This window comes from Pelobates fuscus, chromosome 13 (assembly GCF_036172605.1).
Source record: "Pelobates fuscus isolate aPelFus1 chromosome 13, aPelFus1.pri, whole genome shotgun sequence".
Classification (NCBI taxonomy): Eukaryota; Metazoa; Chordata; class Amphibia; order Anura; family Pelobatidae; genus Pelobates; species Pelobates fuscus.
The window spans coordinates 39,175,360-39,198,443 of record NC_086329.1 but is presented as its reverse complement, the minus strand read 5'-3'; the positions used below and the strand labels follow the sequence as shown (position 1 = coordinate 39,198,443).

The window sequence follows — 23,084 nt, the reverse complement described above, 5'->3', positions numbered from 1 at the left end:
GGAGACACAGATACATGAGAACCCTGAGGCACACAGAGATATAGAGACACTGGGGGATCCTGGGAGACGCAGAGACATGGGGACATTGGGGGATCCTAAGAGACACATAGGCAGTGGGGGAAAACAGAGACATGGGATCACTGGGAGATCCTGGGAGACACATAGACATGGGGACACTGGGGCATACAGAGACACGGAGACACTGGGGCATACAGGGACATGGGGGCACTGGGGAATCCTGAGAGATAGGGTTACTGGGGGAACCCTGAGAGACATGGGGACATTGGGGGAACCCTGAGTGACATGGGGGCACTAAGGTATCCTGGGAGACGCATACATGGGGCCACTGGGGCACACAGAGATATAAGGACACTGAGGGATCTTGGGAGACACAGAGACATGGGGACACTGGGGAAACCCTGAGAGACTTGGGGACATTGATACACTACAGGACACTAGGGGACACTTGGTAACATGGGGACACCTCTGAGACACTAGGGGACACTGGGAGACATGAGGAAGGAGGGGACACTAAGACTCTAGGGGAAACATACACTAGGGAAGGCATGGGGCACTGAGACACCAGACACTGGGAGACATGGGGACACTGAAACACTAAGGGATACTTGAGGACACAGAAACACTATGGGGCACTGTGAGACATGGGGACATTGTGAGTCATGGAGACACTGCACTGTGAGAGAAGGAGACTATGGGAGCAATCCTTTTATAGAGCAGAATTAAAAGTAGTGTTTTGGTGATTTAAAAAAAAAAATTGTTATGTCACACCTTGTGATTTTTATTTTTTGAATTCACACATGCATAATTAATTATGCAAATTAGTATGACCAGTACTTTTCCCATGAAAGGTGGCAACCCTAGAAGCAGCAGCATAGGTAAACATAAACCGCTAAAAATAAAATATGTTTTATATCTTCATAATTTCTTTACATATATTTGGTGTTTCCAAGTTACATACCACAACAATTGCACCAGTACACACCCTGTCAATCAGTGACTGTTAAATTATTGGATTGACCACTGAATTCCAAATTGTAGTCCAACATAGCCTGCACATTTATTTAAAATTTGAGTATTTTAGTTTAAAAATTACTAGACAATTCCCTTGTAAATAACCCTGTTCGTGTGCTCCTTGATGTTTGTATAATATTTGATCCAGAGGTCATGAGAAAGATCATATGGTATAAATAAAAATGTTAACTTCTTTAAAACACTTTGTTTTGTTATTTTATTGAAATTGTTGACTTGTGATTTTCGCTTTTTGTGCACATACATATTTTTGATACTCTAGCTATATAGTGGAATAATATGTTGTCTTAATAAAGTCTACTTGCGATAATAGCAATTAAAAATGCATGTTTTTTTTAATATTGGGCATCATTAGAACAGACAGGAGACGTAAAAATGAGTGAACACATTTCCTTCTGTGTTGAACTGATATCTGTTTCTGATTTTCTCATCACATTCCAAAGATGCTTTGGGCTACAGCACTGGAACAGACTAGACTGTCTGTGTACTGCAATGACCCCTTAAATCCAAGAATATGTTAACTAGATGGTGTGAGATCAGAAATGTCACAAGCAAATGTGTACATAGACGGTTAAATAGATTAGCTTGTTGCGTGTTCATTTTAGAACATTACGAGGGATTAATGTATGAAAGTTCTCCAGCTAAAAGGATGCTGTTTAAAAAGGATTCTGTTCTAGTGATCAACCAGCCTAATACATGTATTCAATATTCTTCTTCTACATCATCATTGGTTTAATATATTTAAATCTTAAATAATTTTATATCCATTCTGTGAAACTGTGTAATGACCCTGTTTTTTGGTTTGAAGAGGGACCATTATGTTTAAAAGACCACTCCAATAAACTTTACCGCTACAGAGTGCTGATGTGACTATGGTACCCTGAGTGCCCTTGCACCCCCATTCTGACCTCACTGTTGGGCTCAGCTCAGTGAAGAGAGCTTGCAGTTGTTCTAAAATGGTTTGACTCCTTACAATGGAGACGTGGGAGGTCTGTAGTGGTTATGGTGTGTGGAGTGTTCTTCTAATATAGCGTCTGTATTGAAACCACAGTATAAAATATATACTCCTAATGTTTATTATTTAGTATGCATACAGACTAATACTTCTATTTGCTGTTATTCTTAACACTGTAATTTCTGTACGAAAGGATTATGTGATAGGATAGCTTGGATGACATTCTGTCTGCATTTTCAAAAGGCTGGTTTGATCAATGATTGTACTTTTATAAAGCAGATCTGTCACTCGAGTAGGGAGTTTTATTTCCACCAGCCCTCCTTCTGATTCTTTCATTGTTACCTCTTACTTTCTTCAACGCTTAGATTATGCTTTATTGTCATTTAATTCTTGTGTGAGAGTACACAATTGGATTCTATGAAAGATCCCATGAGATGACTGACATCTGCAGGATATTTCCCCAGATCTATTCTCAACTAGAGCAGTTGTCAAGCAGCTAGTCCTCTTTAATTTAATGTTACAGTTTTGCCATGATTTGCATTGTCAATAGACATACATAATGCGGCTTGTTTTGTTTTTACATGTTAAAATAAAATATTAACAATGTTACTGGGGACACCTCTGAGGCATTTAGTATTAAGGGCAGGCTACCCCATCCCTCTCAGCCATTTGAGGTTGTACTGATAATGCGGAAATTAACTAATGCATAGTCTGTCCAACCCACCACCAGCAACAGCAACTTTTCATTGCCGTCTAAAGTATGGAAGGATAAATTATCATTTTACACAGTGATGTAGTGTTATGCATCAAAATCTGTATTTCTAATGCTATGGTGTTGTCGGCCCTACTCACATTCTGATCTCTCCCAGGTGCATTAAAATGCTTAAAAAAAAAAAATTCAAGATATACCCATCTTTTTGCCTCCCGTGATGTCATGAAGGCGTGGCATCTTCCATGAGAGCATTGGGGACTTAATGCGCATGCACAGTGATTACCACGCGCAGTCGAATCTTCCCATAGAAAAAGCATTGAATGTGTGCTTTCCTATAGGGCTCCCTTGTCACATAACAGAGTTTTACTCAGTCAGTGGCACAGAAGTGTCCCTTGTGGCTTAGAGGTGGACTTAACCCTATAATGTAAGCATTGCTGTTTATAAAAAAATAAAAACTGTAATGTTTTACATTGCAGGGTTAAAAGGACAGGTGTACTGCACCCAGACCTCTTCACTGAGATGAAGTGGCCTAGGTGACGATAGTGTCCCTTTAACAAACTGTACATCATTATTTATGCTAGTGGGGTGAGAACTATTTAATATTTTTCTGTTTTGTTTTAAGCTCATGACGCTGCGTGGCTCTGTACTTGAAGATGCCATTCCATCAACAGCCAAACATGGCACAGCTCGAGGACTGCCACTTAAAGAAGTGCTTGAGCATATAGTCCCTGAGCTTAATGTACAGTGCCTCCGACTGGCCTTCAACACTCCGAAAGTGACTGATCAGCTCCTGAAACTGGATGAACAAGGGGTAAGCGAGTGTTCTACTTACCTGACTATTTGTTATATCTCAGGAAGATATGCATAAACCTGTTGAAATAAGATATTAACAATATTACTATGTATCAGAGCTTGAGAAATCATGGGACTAAATTGTGAGCCATGGAGAAATGTAATCTTTGATCATAAATCTGTTGCTTGTCTATTTTTTTTTGTTTGTTTGTTTTTATATATATATATATATATATATATATATATATATATATATATATATATATATATATATATATATCATTTTACCAGAATACAAAAATGTTACATATTTTAATAGCAATGAACCAGGGCTTATAGCCAGAAGAAATAAATGAAAATAGTCTAAAGTAATATATGAACATAAGGCATGAACCAACTTCTTCATGGTGGTCTGGTAACCTCTCCATGTGTATCCTGAGGTTCCCACCCCCAAAATACTATGGCAGAGCTAACAAGAATTCATATTTTTTACTGGACAATGCAAATGGTAGTGCTATGTCATACAAAAGGGAATTTGGTAGTGATCAAGCCTTTTTGACTTACTCACTTCTATTCAAGTGCAAGCTTTCAAGTTACATCTATTCTCTATATTTCTTAAACTGACAAGTTTTTAGGTTTCTTGTGTGAATGGCTAAAAGGTCTAGATAAATGTGCTCAAGTGTGCAGTTACCCATAAAGCATGCATTTCTCGTTCTCCGTAAATATTCTGTAATCTTGTCTAGTTCAAATAAGATGACAAGATCTACATTTTCCCCTGGAATACATTTCAGTCTCTGAAGGTAGAACTGGTTATTGCCATTCAGTCCAGGCAGGACTGATCTGAGGAAAAGCGTCTGTATAACTGATTCTATGAAAGCCTTGCTTTTGATTTTAACTACTACAGGGTAACTTTTATTGTAACCAGTATATTTTTCTTAAACCAAGTTGTACTCTTCATCCATTAGATGTTATAGACATCTTTATGGGATAACCCTGACCTAATGAAGTGTCAATTGAGCAAAAGTAAATGACATTTTTTCTTTGATTTTTATCGCTCCATTGGGCTCATATGAAGGTCAACCTGTAGCATCATCAAAGGTCAGCTACTGCGGAAATGGCGGGGCGCTCTGTACTTTGAACCAAGATGTAGGATGCAAATAATAATCCAAATAATTCTACATGGAATAGGGTTATAAGGGAAAAAAAGTTATTTAGGCATCACAGTCAAGCTGCTTGCAACCATTAGGCACATCCAAATAGATAAAAAGAAATGGAGGGACTCCAATGTGTGGAAAAGGCAATGATAGGGCAGAAGATGTACACCATTAGTGAGTAAAAAAAAAAAGAAAACAGTAATAGTTCTATATACAATATGTATACACAGCTGTTAATATCTAAAATAAACAAAATAAGAAATACAGTAAAAATAATAATTTTGCGCTATGATATAGTGCGCTCACAAGAGTTTAGTAGGTTAACTGCTCCAAAGGTGCCTCCCCCGATGGGCATGGAGGTCTCCAAGCCCTTCCTGGATCCGTCCACTCCCAGGACTCCGAGTGACAGGTGTACTATGAAAGCAGCTTTATTGGTGTATAAACAAAACCAAAACTAAAATTGAATTAAAAATAGTATAAAATCAGCTGTAGGTCCTACGTGTTTCGTCCCTAGTGCATGGGACTTCCTCAGGGACCAATATGTCAGCAATAATAACAAATAAACACAAAAAAGCAGCCTAACCACTCCACCCGCCGGTTCCTTTAAATAAGGCTAATCCCTCAGTTCATTGGTGGTTCAGTGGGCGTCTTCCTTCATCCGGTATCCAATTAGTCCTGTTGCAGATGCAGTCACTCGATTGAACTTTGGAAGATCAGATGGTACTTATTTGACGGAGAGTAGCAATATATTCCGACGTGCACTTCCGCGTTCCACTGGCGTCTTCCACTTTCGTCAGCCATCAAAAATGGTTGTGTGTTCCACTGTGGGACGCATTGGACGGTTCTTGGAAAAAAAAAAAACATTTTGTAACTGGCGGAAAAAAGTTACCCATGCGTTCAGGAATGCCCAAACCTCCCATCTACTAAGGAGAGAATTTAGATTAATACTTTGTAAATAAATGATTTAAAGTAAAAAATTGAAATTAATTCAAAATTCCTTATAAACTTCCCGGATGATACTCTTCCTCTGCAGAGCGGACATGCAGATGTACATATAGTCATGTCCGCAGTGCAAAAAAGAGATCATCCGTAAGAGCCATTCTAGATGGTTAAGATATATTAATGTATTCAATATACAAAATAGGAAGAAAAAATAAATATATATATATATATATATATATATATATTTATATTATGCCACACACATAATATAAGATTATCCATAATCCTTCCTCATACAATATATATTATTAATCCAATATCATCTAAGTTGGGAAACAGAAACCAGGATTAGAGGATATTAAAATATAAACTCTACAAAGGAAACTAGCTGATAAATTTAACAAAAGAGAAGAAAAAGGATTTACTATAAGAAACAGACAAGGTCTATGCCCACATTCATTCCCTTAGGTTTCAATGTCTGGAGTTTGTGAATCCAAAAAGTCTGACGTTGGGCCAATTTCTTAACCCTGTCACCTTCCCTCCAATGTGGCAAGATGTGTTCAATGCCAATACATATAAATTTACTGAATGAGAAATGGGGACAAATCGTACAATGGGCCGGAACAGAGTGAGACAAAAAACCCTTTTTAATATTATTATGTTCAAGGATCCGTACTTTCAAAATTCTTTTTGTATGGCCAACGTGTTGCTTGCCGCACAGACACTGCAGCAAATAAACCACAAAGTCCGTGCGGCAATCAATATTAGACTTAATACCCAAAACACTGGCCTGTGGTAGCGCTCACAAACTGGTCTGACCTATTGGTGTAAATAGAAGAACATGATTTACAACCAAAAAAACCCTTGTTTTTATTTGTACTATCTACGTTGGTTTTGATTGCATAACTAGGTGCCAAGAAATGTTTCAAATTGTTGATTTTTTTCTATATATAAGTTGAGGTTGTTGAGGTAATTAAGTTCACAAAATAGGGTCCTGTAATAGGATTGAAAAATGTTTTTTAAAGCTTTTTTTTTAATTTGCCAATGATCCACATTATATTGCATTGTAAAGGCATACTTAAAAGTCTGATTAGATGATTTACCATGTAATTTATCTATCAATAAATCATTCATATCCATTTGTGTGGTAAACTTGATTTATTTTTCTAAAGTATTTTCATGATAACCTTTTTCCAATAGTTTATTTTTTAAATGCACTGATTGGGATTTAAAATCCTTGAGATGTGAGCAGGGAAGTAATCTAAGGGAAGCTGTCTTTTTTAGATAAGTATTATCTTATTTTTATTTGTTACCACCCCAGAGCAATATATTTTGAGGGGGAAGTTGAATTCTATATACAATAACAACAGTTCTTATAGTGTCTGGAGTCACTTGTCCTTGTCCTTCAGTTCAGTATAGTTAATGGTTTATTGCTAAACAAGAATCCCCAATAGCACATTGGCTCTGTGCTGTCCAGACTAATGAGGCGTCATTAGCCTGAACAGTGGTGATTAGCTAAGAGTGTCGCCTGACTGCTTCCAGCCTATCACAGTAATTCTTCCTGTAATCTCTGTCTTAGCCATGTGCTCTTTAGGAGTAGGGCTGCGGGAAGTTTGGGACCCTCATTCACTTTAAAACTGTTCAGATATATGGCTTGACACTAAATAGACAGACTGCACTAATGGCCTTGTGGCACTATATCCAATTCAGTGAGATGAAATGGTTATAGGTACGTACATTGTTCCTTTAAGAAGTATAAAGGGAAGGGGAATAGGGAATTTAGGGTTAATTTGGCAAAATGTGTTTTATTTATTCATTTTCCAAAACTAGCATGGAGAAATATAGCGGATTGTGTTAATGCAGAGAGTGTCCCTTTATTCCATGTACAGTGACTCCTAACCATGTATGGGTTTCTTTCAGTACTGTTTTTACTTGCTCATAAGATTATCAAACTTTCATGTCCTTAATTCAGGGACATTTGTTTGTTTTTGTTTTGTTTTTTATAGTGTAATTAATATAAGATTTTTTTTATGTGAATACTGTGGCAGACACACTGTTTCAAAAACCGTTTCTGTCAGACACTCATGGCTATTTACTGTACTCCATTTACCATGTAGTGCTTAGCTCGTATATACAGTAGCGTTACCTAGTGTCTCATAATTGTACAAAAGTCCATAATATATATATGTACTCTCCAAAGGAGTTTCTAGACATTTCTTTTGGCTGCACTTGGACTTGGCCACATGTCCGAAGTTGGCATGCGTGAATATGGGAAGCTGCTGCAAACAATGGAGGCTCAAAGCATTTGAAGAATTGTTCATTCTTGTCTATTCTTGTGAACTGACCTGACAAAGCTCTATCTAGACTCTCTTACTACATGGAATATATATATATCAAAGCTCACGTTATCCTTCTAGCGCCAACGGCAAAAGCAGCTTATTGGAAAATATTGAGTGATGACAGTAGCAATAGCCATGCAATAGCCTCACCACCAACAAAACTACTGCCTCGAAGGATTCTCAGAACACATTGGTTTTCAAGAGAACGAATACATTAATCATCTCCCTCTTCCCTCATTGATTATTAAATGGCAATATAGAGCATCGGATGTATATTAAAGGAAATCTATGTGCCCGCATGTTATGTGAAGATCTCTCCGTAATTCATTGTTTCCCATCAAACTAGAATGAGATTTATTGGTGGTGAAGTGAATTTGTAATACAGTGGGTTTGATAAAATACACGTGAAAGGTGCCTAATTTTTGCAACACTGGATATAGCTTACATTCGTTTTTATTATTTCATTATATTGTTCTGCATTAGTCATTATATATTTTATATATATTTGTGGTCGTACTCTAGGATTTTACTTTATGAGAGTTTATTACTTTGAAATTAGGGTATTTAATCACAAAATATCAAGATGAAAATGGAGTTTTGGAAAACATCTTGCAATCATGTATAACTTGAGCTTCCTCATACTGCATCAGTAGTTTAATTTTAAGCATACATTTGATCAAGAATTACTTTGAAAAAAGTTTCTAATATGGGAAGAAAAAAATACAATTGAGTATTTTTATTTAGCTTTATGCATACCGTTAGGGTTTACAATATGGGTTATTCATTAAAGGGTCACTATAGTCACCCAAAAAACTTGAGCTTAATAAAGCAGTTTTGGTGTATAGACCATACCCTTGCTGTCCCACTGCTCAATTTTCTGCAATTTATGAGTTAAATCACTTTGTTTATGCAGCCCTAGTCCCTACATGTGACTTACACGGCCTTCCTAAACACTCCTTGTTAATAGTCATCTAATGTTTACACTTCCTGTATGGCAAATTCTATTTTAAGGGACAATATAGTCACCAGAACAACTACAGTTTATTGTATTTGTTTTGGTGACTATATTCATTCCCTGCATGCTTTTTGCTGTAAACACTATACAGAGGAAATGCAGTGTTTACATTACAGTCTAGGGATGCCTTCACCGGCCACTCTTCAGGTGGCTACTAGAGTTGCTTCCTGGGGCAGCACCGAAATTCGGTGTCTCCACCCTCTGCATGGATACAATTAACTTTCCTTATAGAGATGCATTGATTGGCCAGGGCTGTATTTGGCTTGTGTTGGCTCTGCCCCTGATCTGCTTCCGTGACAGTCTCAGCCAGCATTGTGATTGGCTGATATCACCAGTTCTGATGATGTCAGCCAAGAAGGCAGGTCAGGGGCAAAGCCAACACCAGCAGACTGGAATAAAGGTAAGATTTTACTATATTGAGGGGGAGCCAGGAGCGCTAGGTGGTGTTTTTAACACTATAGGGTGAGGAATACATGTTTGTGTTCCTGACCCTATAGTGTTCCTTTAATTTAGAGTTGTTTATCTCCTGCTCTGTTAATAGCTTTCTATACATTACAGGAGCCTTCTGTATGTAATTAAAGTTCCATTTACAGTGCAGGAGATAAAAACTTTTAAAGTAAGTTACATCAAATTAAATTTTTTTATTTTTTTTTATCATGTCAGTCACAGCCAAGAAAGGTGTGGCTAGGGCTGCATAAACAGAAACAAAAGCAATTTAACTACTAAATGGCAGAGAATTGAGCTATAAGACTTTAGAGACATGATCTATACACAAAAACAGGTTCATTATGCTTAAAGGGAAACTCCCGTGCCAGGAAAACGATCCGATCTAATGGACAGCCACTAGAGGTGGAGTTAACCCTGCAATGTAATTATTGCAGTTTATAAAAAACTGCAATAATTACACTTGCAGGGTTAAGAGTAGTGGGAGTTGGCACCCAGACCACTCCAATGAGCAGAAGTGGTCTGGGTGCCTGGAGTGTCCCTTTAAGTTGTTTTGGTGACTATAGTGTCCCTTTAAGATGAAAATTTAAAGTTAATTGCAAATTCAAGGCTACAGTAGCTGAACTAGAAGCATAGCTGACGTCTGAGAATTTTTACAGTTTTAACTATTTTGACTTTAAATTTGAAATTCACATTAAAATCTATCTTTAGTGAATAAACCTGTTAGTTTATCTTTGGATCAAGGTCATTTTATGTAGGGATTCTTGTTGAGTTTGTACATTTTCTTTTTAATTTGTAGCAAGACTTATTTAACCATTAAGGCAGTGTGCTATGTACGAAGCTAAAAGAAAATACAATGCATGAAAAATCCATAAATGACCACAGTAGCCCTCTATGCGTAATGATGACATTGGTGGCAAAGTGCTTTAGAACCAATTGTGAAAAAAATGGCTATGCTTACTGTTATCGTGACCTCTGACATTCCCTTTTATTCTTAAATGCATTGAATGCTCTCTCTGACCTCTTTAAGGCTACACAAATTATTTTCTCGTTCACGCCACTTTTAAACCTAAATTGCTTGGATGCCTTGCAATTAGCTTGAGCGCAAGTGTAGGTTGTCACCTCAGTTATTTACTGCTCTCTATAAATTACACATTACTGCTCAAAAAAGCAAACACCTAGACATTCTCTGAGATGGCAACCTACAGTCGAGTTGTGTCACTTCTTTTTCCTTTCTCATCCCGAGATGAAAGAAGAGAGTCTGTATTAGGTATTAGGTTTAAAGATGCTTCACATATCTTCGATTATTGCCACTACTGTGGATAGATAAAAAGATACATCTGAACTCTACTTTATCATTACTCTATCACCTTTCCTATTATTCTGTATTCCATACTACATTGTGTTTTTCAAGTTTTGTTCCCATGCAGTAATTAATTACAGCTGCCTTATTCAAATGCTATCCAACTGTACAGCTCATTTTATTTTACTGACAATCTTAAATAAAAACCGTATTTCATAAAATTCTTCACAAATCTTGTAAATGAAGGGGTGAACAAAAGAAAATCTGAATTTCATTTTGCTAATTCCTTCCATACCCATATGAAGTTGGGAAGGTTTATAGAAGGCCAAATGACTGAATGAAAACACTATTTAACAGGATTCTTTACCAAACATATTAGAAGGTTTATTGAAAGCTCTCGAATTTATATTTATTAGTTTATCAATCTTATGCCTTTTAGCTGACGGTTACTCACTAAAGAGGGATTTCTGGGGAATTCAAATTTTAGCCTAAAGACTTGTACATTTTTTGTTTTTACTTTTAGTATTTTGTTCTATTTTTCAATTATTATTTTTTTTTTGTATTTTGTTGTCAATTCCCAACAATTCAGACTCAAGGCACATGGATTTAAAAGGACACCTATTTTTTACTTGTTAACAAATAGGGGTTAATGCATTTCCTTGCTGAAAATAAAATATCCCACCTGTGGTTTGTAACCACTTAAAGGGACACTATAGTCAACAAAACAACTTTTGCTTAATTAAACCGTTTTTGAGTATAGATTGTGCTCCTGCAGTCTCACTGCTCAATTCTCTGTCATTTATGAGCTAAATCACTTTTGTTTCTGGTTATTTAGCCCTAGCCACACCTACCATGGCTGACTGACAGACACAGCCTATGTTAAGAAAAAAACTTGTTTCACTTTCGATCAGATTAATTTAAAAGTTTTTATTTTCTGCTCTGTAAATTGAACTTTAATTACATACAGGAAATTCCTGCAGGGTCTGGTGAGCTATTAACAGGGCAGGAGGTTAGAAATACTGAATCATACAGCATTTGCAATTAAGGAAGTGTAAACATTAGATAACTCTTTACATGAAGTGTTAAGGAAGGCTGTGTATGTCACATGCAGGGAGGTGTCGCTAGGGCTGCATAAGCAAAGCGATTTAACTCCTAAATGACAGAGAATTGAGCAGTGAGACTGCAAGGGCATGATTTATACACCAAAACTGCTTCATTAAGCTACAGTTGTTTTGGTGACTATAGTGTCCCTTTAAGAAAAAACACACTTATCTACTCTGAATGAATTATATGCTTCTCATAGAGGAGCACTGAATCCATTCACAGCATTCAGCAGCATCTTTCTGTGCATGATGACACCAACATAAGGACCTTTTGATTTTTAAAGGCTTTCATGAAAAAGTGCATATAGTGTCAGTCTGGCAACTACTAAGGCATGTTTGTTGTTAAATTAGATGAAGTGGGTTTGGTGCTTAGATTGTCCTTTTAAGACCAAACATCCTTGCACCCTTCTGAGGGAAGCTTCGCTCAGAATGTACAAGGGTGTACTTTTTAAGCTACAATAATCTTATGTTCTTTGTTGAATTGGACAATGTTTTAATGGTTTACCCACCACGACATGCAGTTTATTTAGGGAGTGTGTGGCGTGGACATAGCTCTATATGGCTTATATGAGCAGACTTCCCTTTTTGTACAAAGTTTTTCGAAGCCATGTTGAGCTGAATCCATACTGATTTGTGTGCTCACCGATCAAAAGTTTCTACAAAAGTCTCAGTCTCACTACATAGTGCACCATAGACAGAAGGTTTTTTTGAGTAAACCAGGAATTGTGGAGAACTGTCAAGAGTATCACACATTTAAGTCCAAAATAGCAGAATTGGAGATTGGATCTCCTGCATATCCTCATTAGTTCTCGGTTTATTGTATAAACCCTTAAATTGACTCTGAGCAATAACATTTATTCATGTTGATTAGTTTTGGAGCACTCAAAAGAATGGTGCAATATTAGATGGTACTAAATAGTTGCTAATTAGAGTTGGTATGAATTATACTCCTAGACTTTTATATACTGCATGCACACTCACGTGATGTACCCCAACACACAGTGTTTTAACCTGTTTTTGGTTTTCCACTCTTATTTATATTCTTACTTCTGACTTGGAAAGTGTATTGATTTTTAACCAGCTCCTCACTGCTAGGCTGCCAGTATTTGTAAAACCGAGAGTATAATTATGGTTATTGTGCATTGCAAAAAAATGTTTTGTCGCTCTGCCACTGAGCTTGCCTACACGTCTTCCCCTTAATTATATTGTATTGTAATATGTATACCAAAATATTACCTTTCACATGATTATAATAAAACATGGTTACATTTATAATATCTTGTTTGTGGCAATTCTGCCTTTATTCTGTCCTCTTATCTACTCACAAGTGCCCTTAATTTGTACAGAGCTTTTGAAATATTACCTGTTGTGTCTTTGCAGGTTCTGTGAATTAAAATTCCCCTGGACATTATTTGCATCTATAAAGCAGATTTATGTTTAATTAAAACTCATTCAATACGTGTTTAACCTTTATCTTGCTTGTTAACTGGACTTCTAAAAACTCTGCTTTTTTTTTTTTTTTTACAGCTAAGTTACCAATTGAAAGTTGGCGTCATGTACTGCAAAGCAGGTCAGAGCACAGAGGAAGAAATGTACAATAACGAGTCAGCAGGGCCAGCCTTCGAAGAATTCCTCCAGCTCTTGGGAGAACGGGTGCGACTTAAGGGATTTGAGAAGTACCGCGCTCAGCTGGATACCAAAAGTAAGAAGAAACATATCTACTTATCGTCCTCCTCCTGCAAATTGTTTACTTGAAATACTGATATTCATTTAATTCAAGAACATGTCTTTATTGTTTGCTTAAAATAAGTGCTCTATTTTTGCATGTGATGGAAGCTAAGACGTGTTATCAAAGTTTATATCCTGTGTTACACATTCTTGCAAGACATTCAAAGTCAAATGCAATACTTTATGCAAATGAATAAAGTGCTCAGCCTGAGAAAATCCAGGCAATGATTTCGAAGTGAAATATGGCTCTGAAGAAGACAGGTTGATATCAATGGACATGTTTGGTATTTAAGGCATGCCGAAGGCTATCAGAGGTTGAAAGTTGTGACAGGGTTGTGAAAACGAGCAGGTTCTCTCTCTCTCTCTCTCTCTCTCTCTCTCTCTCTCTCGTCCTGTGTCTGTTGCTTTTTCAAGTGTATTAACCCCTTAAGGACCAAACGTCTGGAATAAAAGGGAATCATGTCATGTGTCCTTAAGGGGTTAAGTAGAAAAATAGTTGCACGCCACCTGACTCATTAGGAATTAAAGCCCACCCATCTGTGTAAACCAACTTCACAATGGAATCTTGGGCTCATTGTTCCAGAAATTCATTCCTGGCATGTGACTGTGTCGATTCAGCATATTGAAAAACTGCATTGATGGTAAGGCTTGGTTTGCAGTAAGCGTTAAGCATGGTCCAGCTCACAATTGGAACAGTTGAGCACAGAGAACCCGTAATTTGTTTCCTGGAACAAGAGCAGCTGTAAAATCTAGGCATTGTCCTTTAGCTAAACAAAAATTAGTTGGTGTGCAGAGTCAGAACTGTCCCAGGTCAAAATTTGTGCAATTCTCAAAATAAGCAAACAGGCACACTATTTCTAAAAAGTTTAACATTAAATTGCACAAGCAGTGCAGTCTATAGTCATTTTCAGATACAGGTGTGAGTAACAAACAAAAGCTACTGTAGGAATAAAAAACACCTTAGAGAATGGTGTGAATTATCATACAGGATGGCAAGTCAACTAAACTTATATAATCCTTTACAACAGTAAGGGGCACGCCCCTACCCAAATACAAAATAAATCTCACCATTTAGTGTATATATACCCCAAATGAAAACGTGCATGCATTTAGTTATGCATTTTTTTTATTGGGGGTATATATCAAAACAGCTTACAAAACCTGCAGATGTCTTGTCTGCAGCCTTTGCAACTGCCCCCTTTTTAACACCGCCCACATTTTCTCTGGCTGTCCAATCACAGACTTCCCAATGCAGCTCAATGAAAGATATTTGCAAGGCAGGTGCTCTGAGCTAACCAAACAAGGAAGTAACATTACCTGCTGTCTGCTTAAAAGCCGGGAAGGGTGGGGGGTGGCAGAGGGTGTAACCAGGCTGTCAATTTATATTGAAATCTGCACTTTTTGCACACAAAGCTTTTCAGCAAGCTAAAGTGCTTTAGGGTTGTAGAGTGTCCCTAAAGTGTTAAAGGGATGCTCTAAGGGCCAGGAATACAAAGCAGTGGCTCTGCCTCCCCTGTCCCTTGCGAATCCCCCCCACCCCCAATGCCGTAAAATAAATAATAAAAACCATTTATTTGCTTACCAGATCCCACGCCGCCTCCTCCGATGAGCGGGTACTAACGCGCATGTGTGGCTGTCCCTCTGCTCCCCCCCCCTGTTCAGTCTGCATACTGCTACTTGAAAACTTTCCAATTCAATAAGTAAATAATAATCAGAATTTCATGGAAATATGATTTAGTGGTAGCAAAGCTGTTTTTTTTTTTTTTTTTATTTCATTTCATATTTTATGTAATGTTGTGCTGTGCATATAAGATGTCTCTCTCATTCTGTTAAATATAAATAATATTTAAGGGTGCACTTCATAGGACAGTAAAACACAAACCAAACCTGTAAAAAAAAAAAAAAAGTCCTCAATCATAAACGCATTGACTTTTGGAAAATGTCACTTAAAGTGGTTCCTTTAATTTGGCAGCATGTGTATATTACAAATGGAACAATACATAAACAGTCAAGGCTAGTACACTAGAAAGGCACTCATATTTGAGATCCCAATTTTCTTTTTGTTTTTATAGTGTTTTGTGTGTATATAACTACATAAGTAGATGTACATGCATGTAGGGCACACAATATGCTATATGTGTGGAATTCAAGCACTCTGTTCTGTTTTAATCAGTTAGTTAATTTTTCTATTGTGGTAAACGTTCTGCACTACTACACCAAATGCCCCTTTCCTTCTCTTATACATTTGCTGCTATAGAGCTATTCATATCCTCATGATATCTGTCATTGCTGAATCTAAGTATCATCCTGCCCTGCTTATATTTTGTTGTGGATATAGAGAGTTTATCTTGTTACACCTGCACCTCCATTTTGTGTTGTTTAATTAATGAAAAGGGGACTTTTTAGTTGAAATTATTAATTATGGAGGTAAACTGAACAATATAAATTAACTGGCACACAAAATGTATCCAAATGTAGACTTAAATAGAAGGAAGCTGCCATGACAATGTTTTGTGGCCTTTGTGAAACTTCACAAAGACCATGGTATGTGGTCGAAACGTTGTCACCGCGGCTTGCTACTATTAAAGTCTGCATTTGATTTTTTTTGTGCGTGGACTCTGTATTGCTCCATTTTGTGTTCTTGAAAAAAAAAAATAGTTTTTTAAAGTATTCATTATTCATAAAATCATAATTTAATGCCATTCCTTTACTTTTTTCTGCAGCTGATTCAACAGGCACCCATTCTCTCTATACAACATACAAGGATTATGAGATAATGTTCCATGTTTCTACAATGTTACCATACACTCCAAACAACAAGCAACAGGTAATCTGCAACTAAAACTGTATGTGTTTCACCTTCATTACTTGCACTAATGGTCATTGACGACTAGAACTGTGTACTTCCCATCCATCACTCTCGCTAAATGCCATCGACAGCTAGAAATGTATATTTAACCTCTGTCACTTATATCAATTGCCATTGACAACTAATACGGTATATTAAAGCTCTATCACCTGAATTTACTGTCACTGGCAGCAAGAACGGAAGATTTAACGTAAATCACCAGTACTAATTGGCATTTTCAAATACAACTCTATTAGAAACGAACAAAATTAAGCCCTGCACCCAAACTCAAACTAGCAATAGCTTAATTTTGTGTGTTTTTATGTCGGAGTATACGTCGGAGCAATACTAAAATCCTCCTGTTATTCAAAGGGACATCCCACTGCCCAAATAAAAAAATCTGTTTTGTATAAACCTCCCTCCCCCCAACACACTTGTAAAAATATCATAAGACCAAGAAGGGACTACTTGTTCCCCTGGGCAAAGCTGAGCCTTCCAAAAGGTAGAGCTTCCTGAGTCAACTTTTGTAAGTCCGTGCAGCCATTGCTAGCTGTGCGAGAAGGAATCTTCGTGCCAATTTGGTGAGTAGTTCTACAGACGATTTTTCATAGGCATCTGTGTTATTTTGAAATCTTCTCACACCATCTTTGTTGTTCTCTTGCACACGCACATGAGTACAACAGTGAAAAGGGCGCTCCTGGCAGAGGAAGCACCAGGAACTCAAGAAATTCTCATATGGAAGATGTACTGATTGGTGGGAGATCTCCATGTTAATCTATCTATCTTTTCCTTCTCCTATGGGTTTTAGCACACCAAGTGGACATGTCACCTTCCGAGGTCTTTGCCAGAAATAGCAAGACTGTGAAAGCGACATCTTAGAAAAACTCTTGCAGCAGATTGCTGCTGTCCGTAACTGGATTTAATTGTGTGTTTACTCATTCTCTCTCTTTATCAAGTTTGCATTTGCGTGGTGTGAAAAATTCAATCAAATGTGAAAACCCACACCTTTTAATTGTGGAACTGTGCGTCTCCATGCCAGTTCCTTGCCAGCCTCTGTTCTTTCCGCCTCACAGCATAGAGAAAGCATACAGACAAAAAAATGTTAAAATATATTTTTCATCTTTTTTTGCAATCTGTGCCTAAAATGACCTTGATTGTTGTCAATGTCAGTTGCTGTATCTTTAATATATAATTAATAGAAGATGGTGCATCACATGAAAAGATTAAAATCCGTTATAGATTATTTTCAATGTTTTATTCAGTTACAAGATAAGTAACAGTTTTCCATACAACACCCACAATTTTAACCATATCCGTGTGCTCATTTACCTGTTAATGCAGAGAGATTGTGTTTTTTTTTATTGTTGTTCTGAATAACAGCATTTAAAACTGTGATTATTAATCCACCCGTTGTATACACAATTAAGACTATAATTTACCTTCTACAATGCCAAATGCAGCAAATATATTGTCACTGTGGTAGGTCTTACATGACCAGTCTACTTTTAAAGGCATTCAGTCTATTTAAAATAAATAAATAAATCACCAAAGTTAGATATTGTATTTGCAATCTGAAGCATGATAACACAGTTTCACAAAGCAGAAATTGCACATCTTAATACAACACTACAGTAAAGAAAGCATTAGATTCTAGGTAATTATGCAGATCCCTCAGCAGTTAAAACAGTCAGATCCATAGAAAAATAATTATAACTGTGTTACAATAAGTGGCTGTCTGCACATGTTGCCATAGGAACGAAAGTCCAGATTCCCGCAGCTTGCTTTATGTTCACAAATAGATTTTACTGCTATTGGAAGAGTGGGTTTAATCCTTAGGAGCTGGATTGAAAATGCATTATTCATGCAGTAAGACTTGTTTTCAGAGTGTATTTTTTTGGACAACGTAAGTGTCATAACAAGGGTACCATGGGTCAGGTTATAGACCTGGGCATGACGCGATACTTAAGGTTAGTCCAATCTCTTGCACTGTTTAGGAAACATGACTGCCTGTAATTTCAGGTTTGGAAGGAAGAATCTTTACATACAAAATAAATAGTAATTTGAATATACTGGGCTCATTTCTTCCATTGTTTAATCTGACAGATGTGTGATGCGATAGTCATAGTGAGCAACACTTCAAGGCACTGCATACTTGCATATTGAATCTAATAGCAGCCAGCTAAATGATTAGAGACAGTCCTTTTCTCCATCCATCTTTATAATCGTATCAGCATTTTCAACAGTATTTTATATTTAATGCCGAGTGTCAGAAGTGAGATTTGTTTTTATGAAGTATCTTTTTTTTTTTTTTTTTTTAACTATATAGGTTTTTGTTTAGGATTTTAAAACCAGAGTAGCACTGAGACATATATGATCCAGCCTGCCTGAGATTAGTGAGAGTTACACTCCCAGGCAACATCTGCTACCTGCAGGTCCTTCTGTCCCTAATTCAGCCCTCTTCAGTTTCCAATATGCCTGGAAAAGAGATGGAGAAATGTGTATCTCTCTCTCTCTCTCTCTCTCTCTCTCTCTCTCTCTCTCTCTCTTTCTCTAGCTCTCTCTCTAGCTCTCTCGCTCCTTTTCCTGCATATTGGTAATGGGGAAGGCTTGTAATTATTGGGGGCAGTTGTTGCCTAGTAATGTGATTCCCACCATTCTTGTGGAAACAGGGACATGGATGTCCTGTATTGCCCTTAGAGGGGCAATAGCATTGCACATATAAAGTCACATGTACCATTATGCACAAATAATGATGCTATTAACTTGGAAATGACTGTACTTAAAGTTACGCCTAATTACATAGAAAGGAGTAATGAAATCCAGAGTCAATAATCACATTCACATTTTCCTTCCTTCCTTCCATGGCTTAGATGGACCATACAGAGAGCTACATATTATAGTCTGCTTTTGTCCTTAGAACCCTATATTTGATATGACTTTAATGTATGCATAGAAAATTACATCTTATTGTTAATAAAATGTTGCTGATTGGATCTCTAAATTTCCATGTTGCTAAAAATGCTTTAGGAAGCAGGCATTATGTTTCAGAAATATCTAACGCTGTGATATTTTTTTCTTCTCACTCTCTAATTGTAGCTACTGAGGAAACGTCATATTGGTAATGACATTGTAACAATAGTGTTTCAGGAGCCCGGAGCTGAACCATTCAGCCCTAAGAACATCCGCTCTCACTTTCAACACGTCTTTGTCATCGTAAGAGCTCATAATCCATGCTCGGACTCTGTCTGCTACAGGTATAGTACCCTGTCTTTTCCTGCATGCAATGCATTCTGTATCTGCAAAGAGTGAGAGGGTCTATTCGGCTTCTATGCTGCTTCTGGACTGCAATCTGTCAGAGGCTAGTGATGGTGGTTGTAGTCTCAAGCTAGCAGTAGGTTGCCCACTTTTGTCCGTATTGGAAAGTGTGACCAATCGTCTTTTGGCTGGGTAGTCACAAACTGTTCCTACCGCTGCTGGTTGTATTTAATGTATGTTTCTGTGAATACGGTGAGTATCTTAATGCCATTGTCATCAGATTTGGTAAACATTTCTAGCTGGTATAAGTATAATGACATCTTACACATATGTTATCCTACCCAAATCATAATTTGCCTGTCACTGTCAGCTAGCCATATATCATGGGCAATAACTCCACACCAACTTGTTAGCCAAATGTTTGGCAACACTGCCCTGTGTTTTGTGTAAATGAGGGATGTATATAAAATATGTATCATATATGGGTTGTATTGAAATGTTGTGACTTTTACTATACACCACAAACAGCCGCAAGTAGTCTAAAGGTTGTTCTACTGCTAGCACCAGCTGTTGTTGGACTAACTCTTTAATAATCGTTGTTTGATTCTGGGCACTGCCAAAGGCTTATGGGAGATATAGTGCAGCAGCTAGCTACACTGACAGAGCTGCATGAAGCCGATGACTAACATTCTTTACATCCATAATTGGTTTTATTCAGTTGTGCTTTGTGTGCTACATCGTTATGTCTGAGCTTGCTACCTTTAGAAAGAAGACCATAAGCTCAGTTCTATTTTTTACTATTAAATAAAGACTAAAACTAGAACTGTTTTCTAATGATATTTCCTGTTTGATGGTCGAAGCCGCATGGTTTCTACTAAATATAAGAAACAATCTTTGGAATTAAAGGCACACTCCATGTTCTAAAGCGATTTGACTTCTTACTTATAGGGCACTCCTGGCACCACAACCAGTAGAGCGAGCTAGTAGCTATGGCGCTTGGAGTGTTCCTTTAAAAGATAGGCGTGTGATGGAGGCATTTCACGCACTAGTGCTATTTTATTGTATTTTACTTCCTGGTGTAGTCAATTCTGACTGGGCCTCCAATGGCTTTTACATGTCAGTAGATAGATGTTAAGTACCATAATTCCATACAGTTTCATGAGTCACCGCAGGGAATCATAGTATATTAGACATTTGCATCAAAAGCCAAGGCTTACCAAAACACTTGAATTTGAACTTGTGTTTTAAAAGTAAAACAAAAGTAAAAATAACAAATTACTTTTAAAATGTGAAATTAAATCAGAGGGAAATAGATCATATCCCTTCAAACTCTATATTTCTATAATTTGTATATCTTATTAATGCATTGTAGGTTTCTCTCATTCCATGTTAAAATGGGCTACTTTCTATTAAAGGACACTCTCATTTTCACAATTTAAGTTTACTGTATGGGTTATGGTGCACAGAAGTCCCCTGTACACAGTTGTTGATAAAAGTGATTTGCAATAAAATATCCTGACTTTATTCTCTGATGTTGGAGGAAAAAAGGAATACATATATAAATATCTACACTTCTTTTCTATACAATTATTGCCATGATGTTCACAATGTAAGTACTCACTTCCCAGCTTTAAAGAAACGCTATAGTCACCCAAACAAGTTCAGCTTAATGAAGCAGTTTTGATGTAGAGATCATGCCCCTGCAGTCTTATTGCTCAATTCTACTACAATTTCACCCTTTCTCTTTAAGCGCAGCTATACATATTCTATATAATTTTTTAAAGGAGAAAATGGGCTTTGCTTTGACACACATGTATACATAACACAATAAATATGAAAAAAACAACAAAAAAACCTTAGTGATTTAAAGGGATGTCACTTTGAGTGCGACACCTGGCACATCTTTCAGTCTGGGACCAGTAATTGTGGCCCTAGCTGGCAGAGTGGACCCTCCAATGATACCTGCTGATATTTTTAATCCATGCTGTCAACAGGCATTTAAACCCTGCATGGATGACGACATATGCCATCATGTGGCCGTTAAGTAACTTAAAAGCAAATTTAGTTTTATTATCTTCTGAGTAAGAAGTACTTTTATTTCAAACAAAATGATTTTCAATTCGTAAGAGTACTCTTCACTGCAATTTGGTTTTCAATTTTTTTGTAAAGAGATTCCTATGTAAATTTATATATGTGTGTTTATTTACTTTTACAGTGTGGCTGTGACAAGATCAAGAGATGTACCTGCCTTTGGGCCACCAATCCCCAAAAGTTTTACTTTTCCCAAATCCACAGTGTTCAGGGACTTCCTATTAGCAAAAGTGATAAACGCAGAAAATGCTGCTCACAAGTCTGAAAAGTTTTTGGCAATGGCAACCAGGACCCACCAGGAATATCTGAAAGACTTAGCTGAAAAAAATGTCACAAACACCTCTATTGATTCATCGGGGAAATTCCCTTTTATCTCGTTAGCCTCAAAGAAAAAAGAGAAGTCTAAACCGTATTCATGGGCAGAACTTAACAGCTCTGGAGCCATTGTGTGGAACGTTCAAGTGGAAGACTTCTGCAACGCTCTGGAGATAGAGAGCTTACTGTGCATTTCAAATGAAATACTGGCTCTCATTGAACTTGAAACTAAATGTGTGATATTTAACTGCTCCAGTCGAGATGTTATAGGGTGGACCACCAATAATACAACAATTAAAATTTTCTACGAGAGAGGAGAATGTGTATTCATTAGAAGTATCACCAACAACACAGATGAAATCAAAGAGATTGTCAAGCGTTTAGAAGTAAGTATTAGACGTGTCCTCTCTGGACCATATTACCAGCTATATGTTCTCCTTTCTACACGGTGGGAGTAGATGAATATACTGCATTGGTTTTGTTATCCCATTCCAGAGTATTTTTTACCAAGTTTTATATTTTGTTTTAATAATGTTTAACAATATGCATTACTGAAAAAAAATTATACTTCATAGACAATTAATGGAATCACATCTTCGTTGACCATCAACCAGGAGGAAAAGGATATATCGCAGTTAACCACTGGTTCCTCTTTGAGACCATAGTTGAAGCAGGGCTTAAAGTTTGACTTGCAGCTGCCAGCCCTAGCATTCCACCTGGGTGAATTTCTACTCATCACTGGTAAACTCGCCAGTGACGAGTGCAAATTTTGAGAACTACAAATATGCGTCATATCTTCTGGAGGAACCAGTATGCAGTATAACCACAATTCTTATCAGGAAATATTAATCACTAAAACCCTCAATTGCTTCCCAGATGAAAGTAATTATAGAAAGACGGATTATAAGAAAAGTGTTTTCCTCCTACTTTTACACATTTATGTACATAACTTTTTTTTTTAAATTTCTTTTTAATGCATACTTATCCATTCACACCTAATTAGTGAAACACTGTCTAGTAGGGAGCTCAGTGTCACTG

At 37.1% G+C, this 23,084-nt stretch overlaps 1 protein-coding gene across 7 annotated transcripts in view; it reads left to right on the top strand.

Annotated features, from left to right (window-relative positions):
- Positions 1-23,084, top strand: part of SIPA1L1 (signal induced proliferation associated 1 like 1) — a 284,823-nt gene that overhangs the window by 198,681 nt on the left and 63,058 nt on the right. For all 7 annotated transcript variants that reach the window (XM_063439713.1, XM_063439716.1, XM_063439717.1 and 4 more), the window contains exons 5-9: positions 3,340-3,528; positions 13,337-13,511; positions 16,261-16,364; positions 19,482-19,639; positions 21,856-22,432. In XM_063439713.1, coding sequence (XP_063295783.1) covers positions 3,340-3,528; positions 13,337-13,511; positions 16,261-16,364; positions 19,482-19,639; positions 21,856-22,432 — 1,203 coding nt within the window. The remainder of the gene's footprint in view (positions 1-3,339; positions 3,529-13,336; positions 13,512-16,260; positions 16,365-19,481; positions 19,640-21,855; positions 22,433-23,084) is intronic.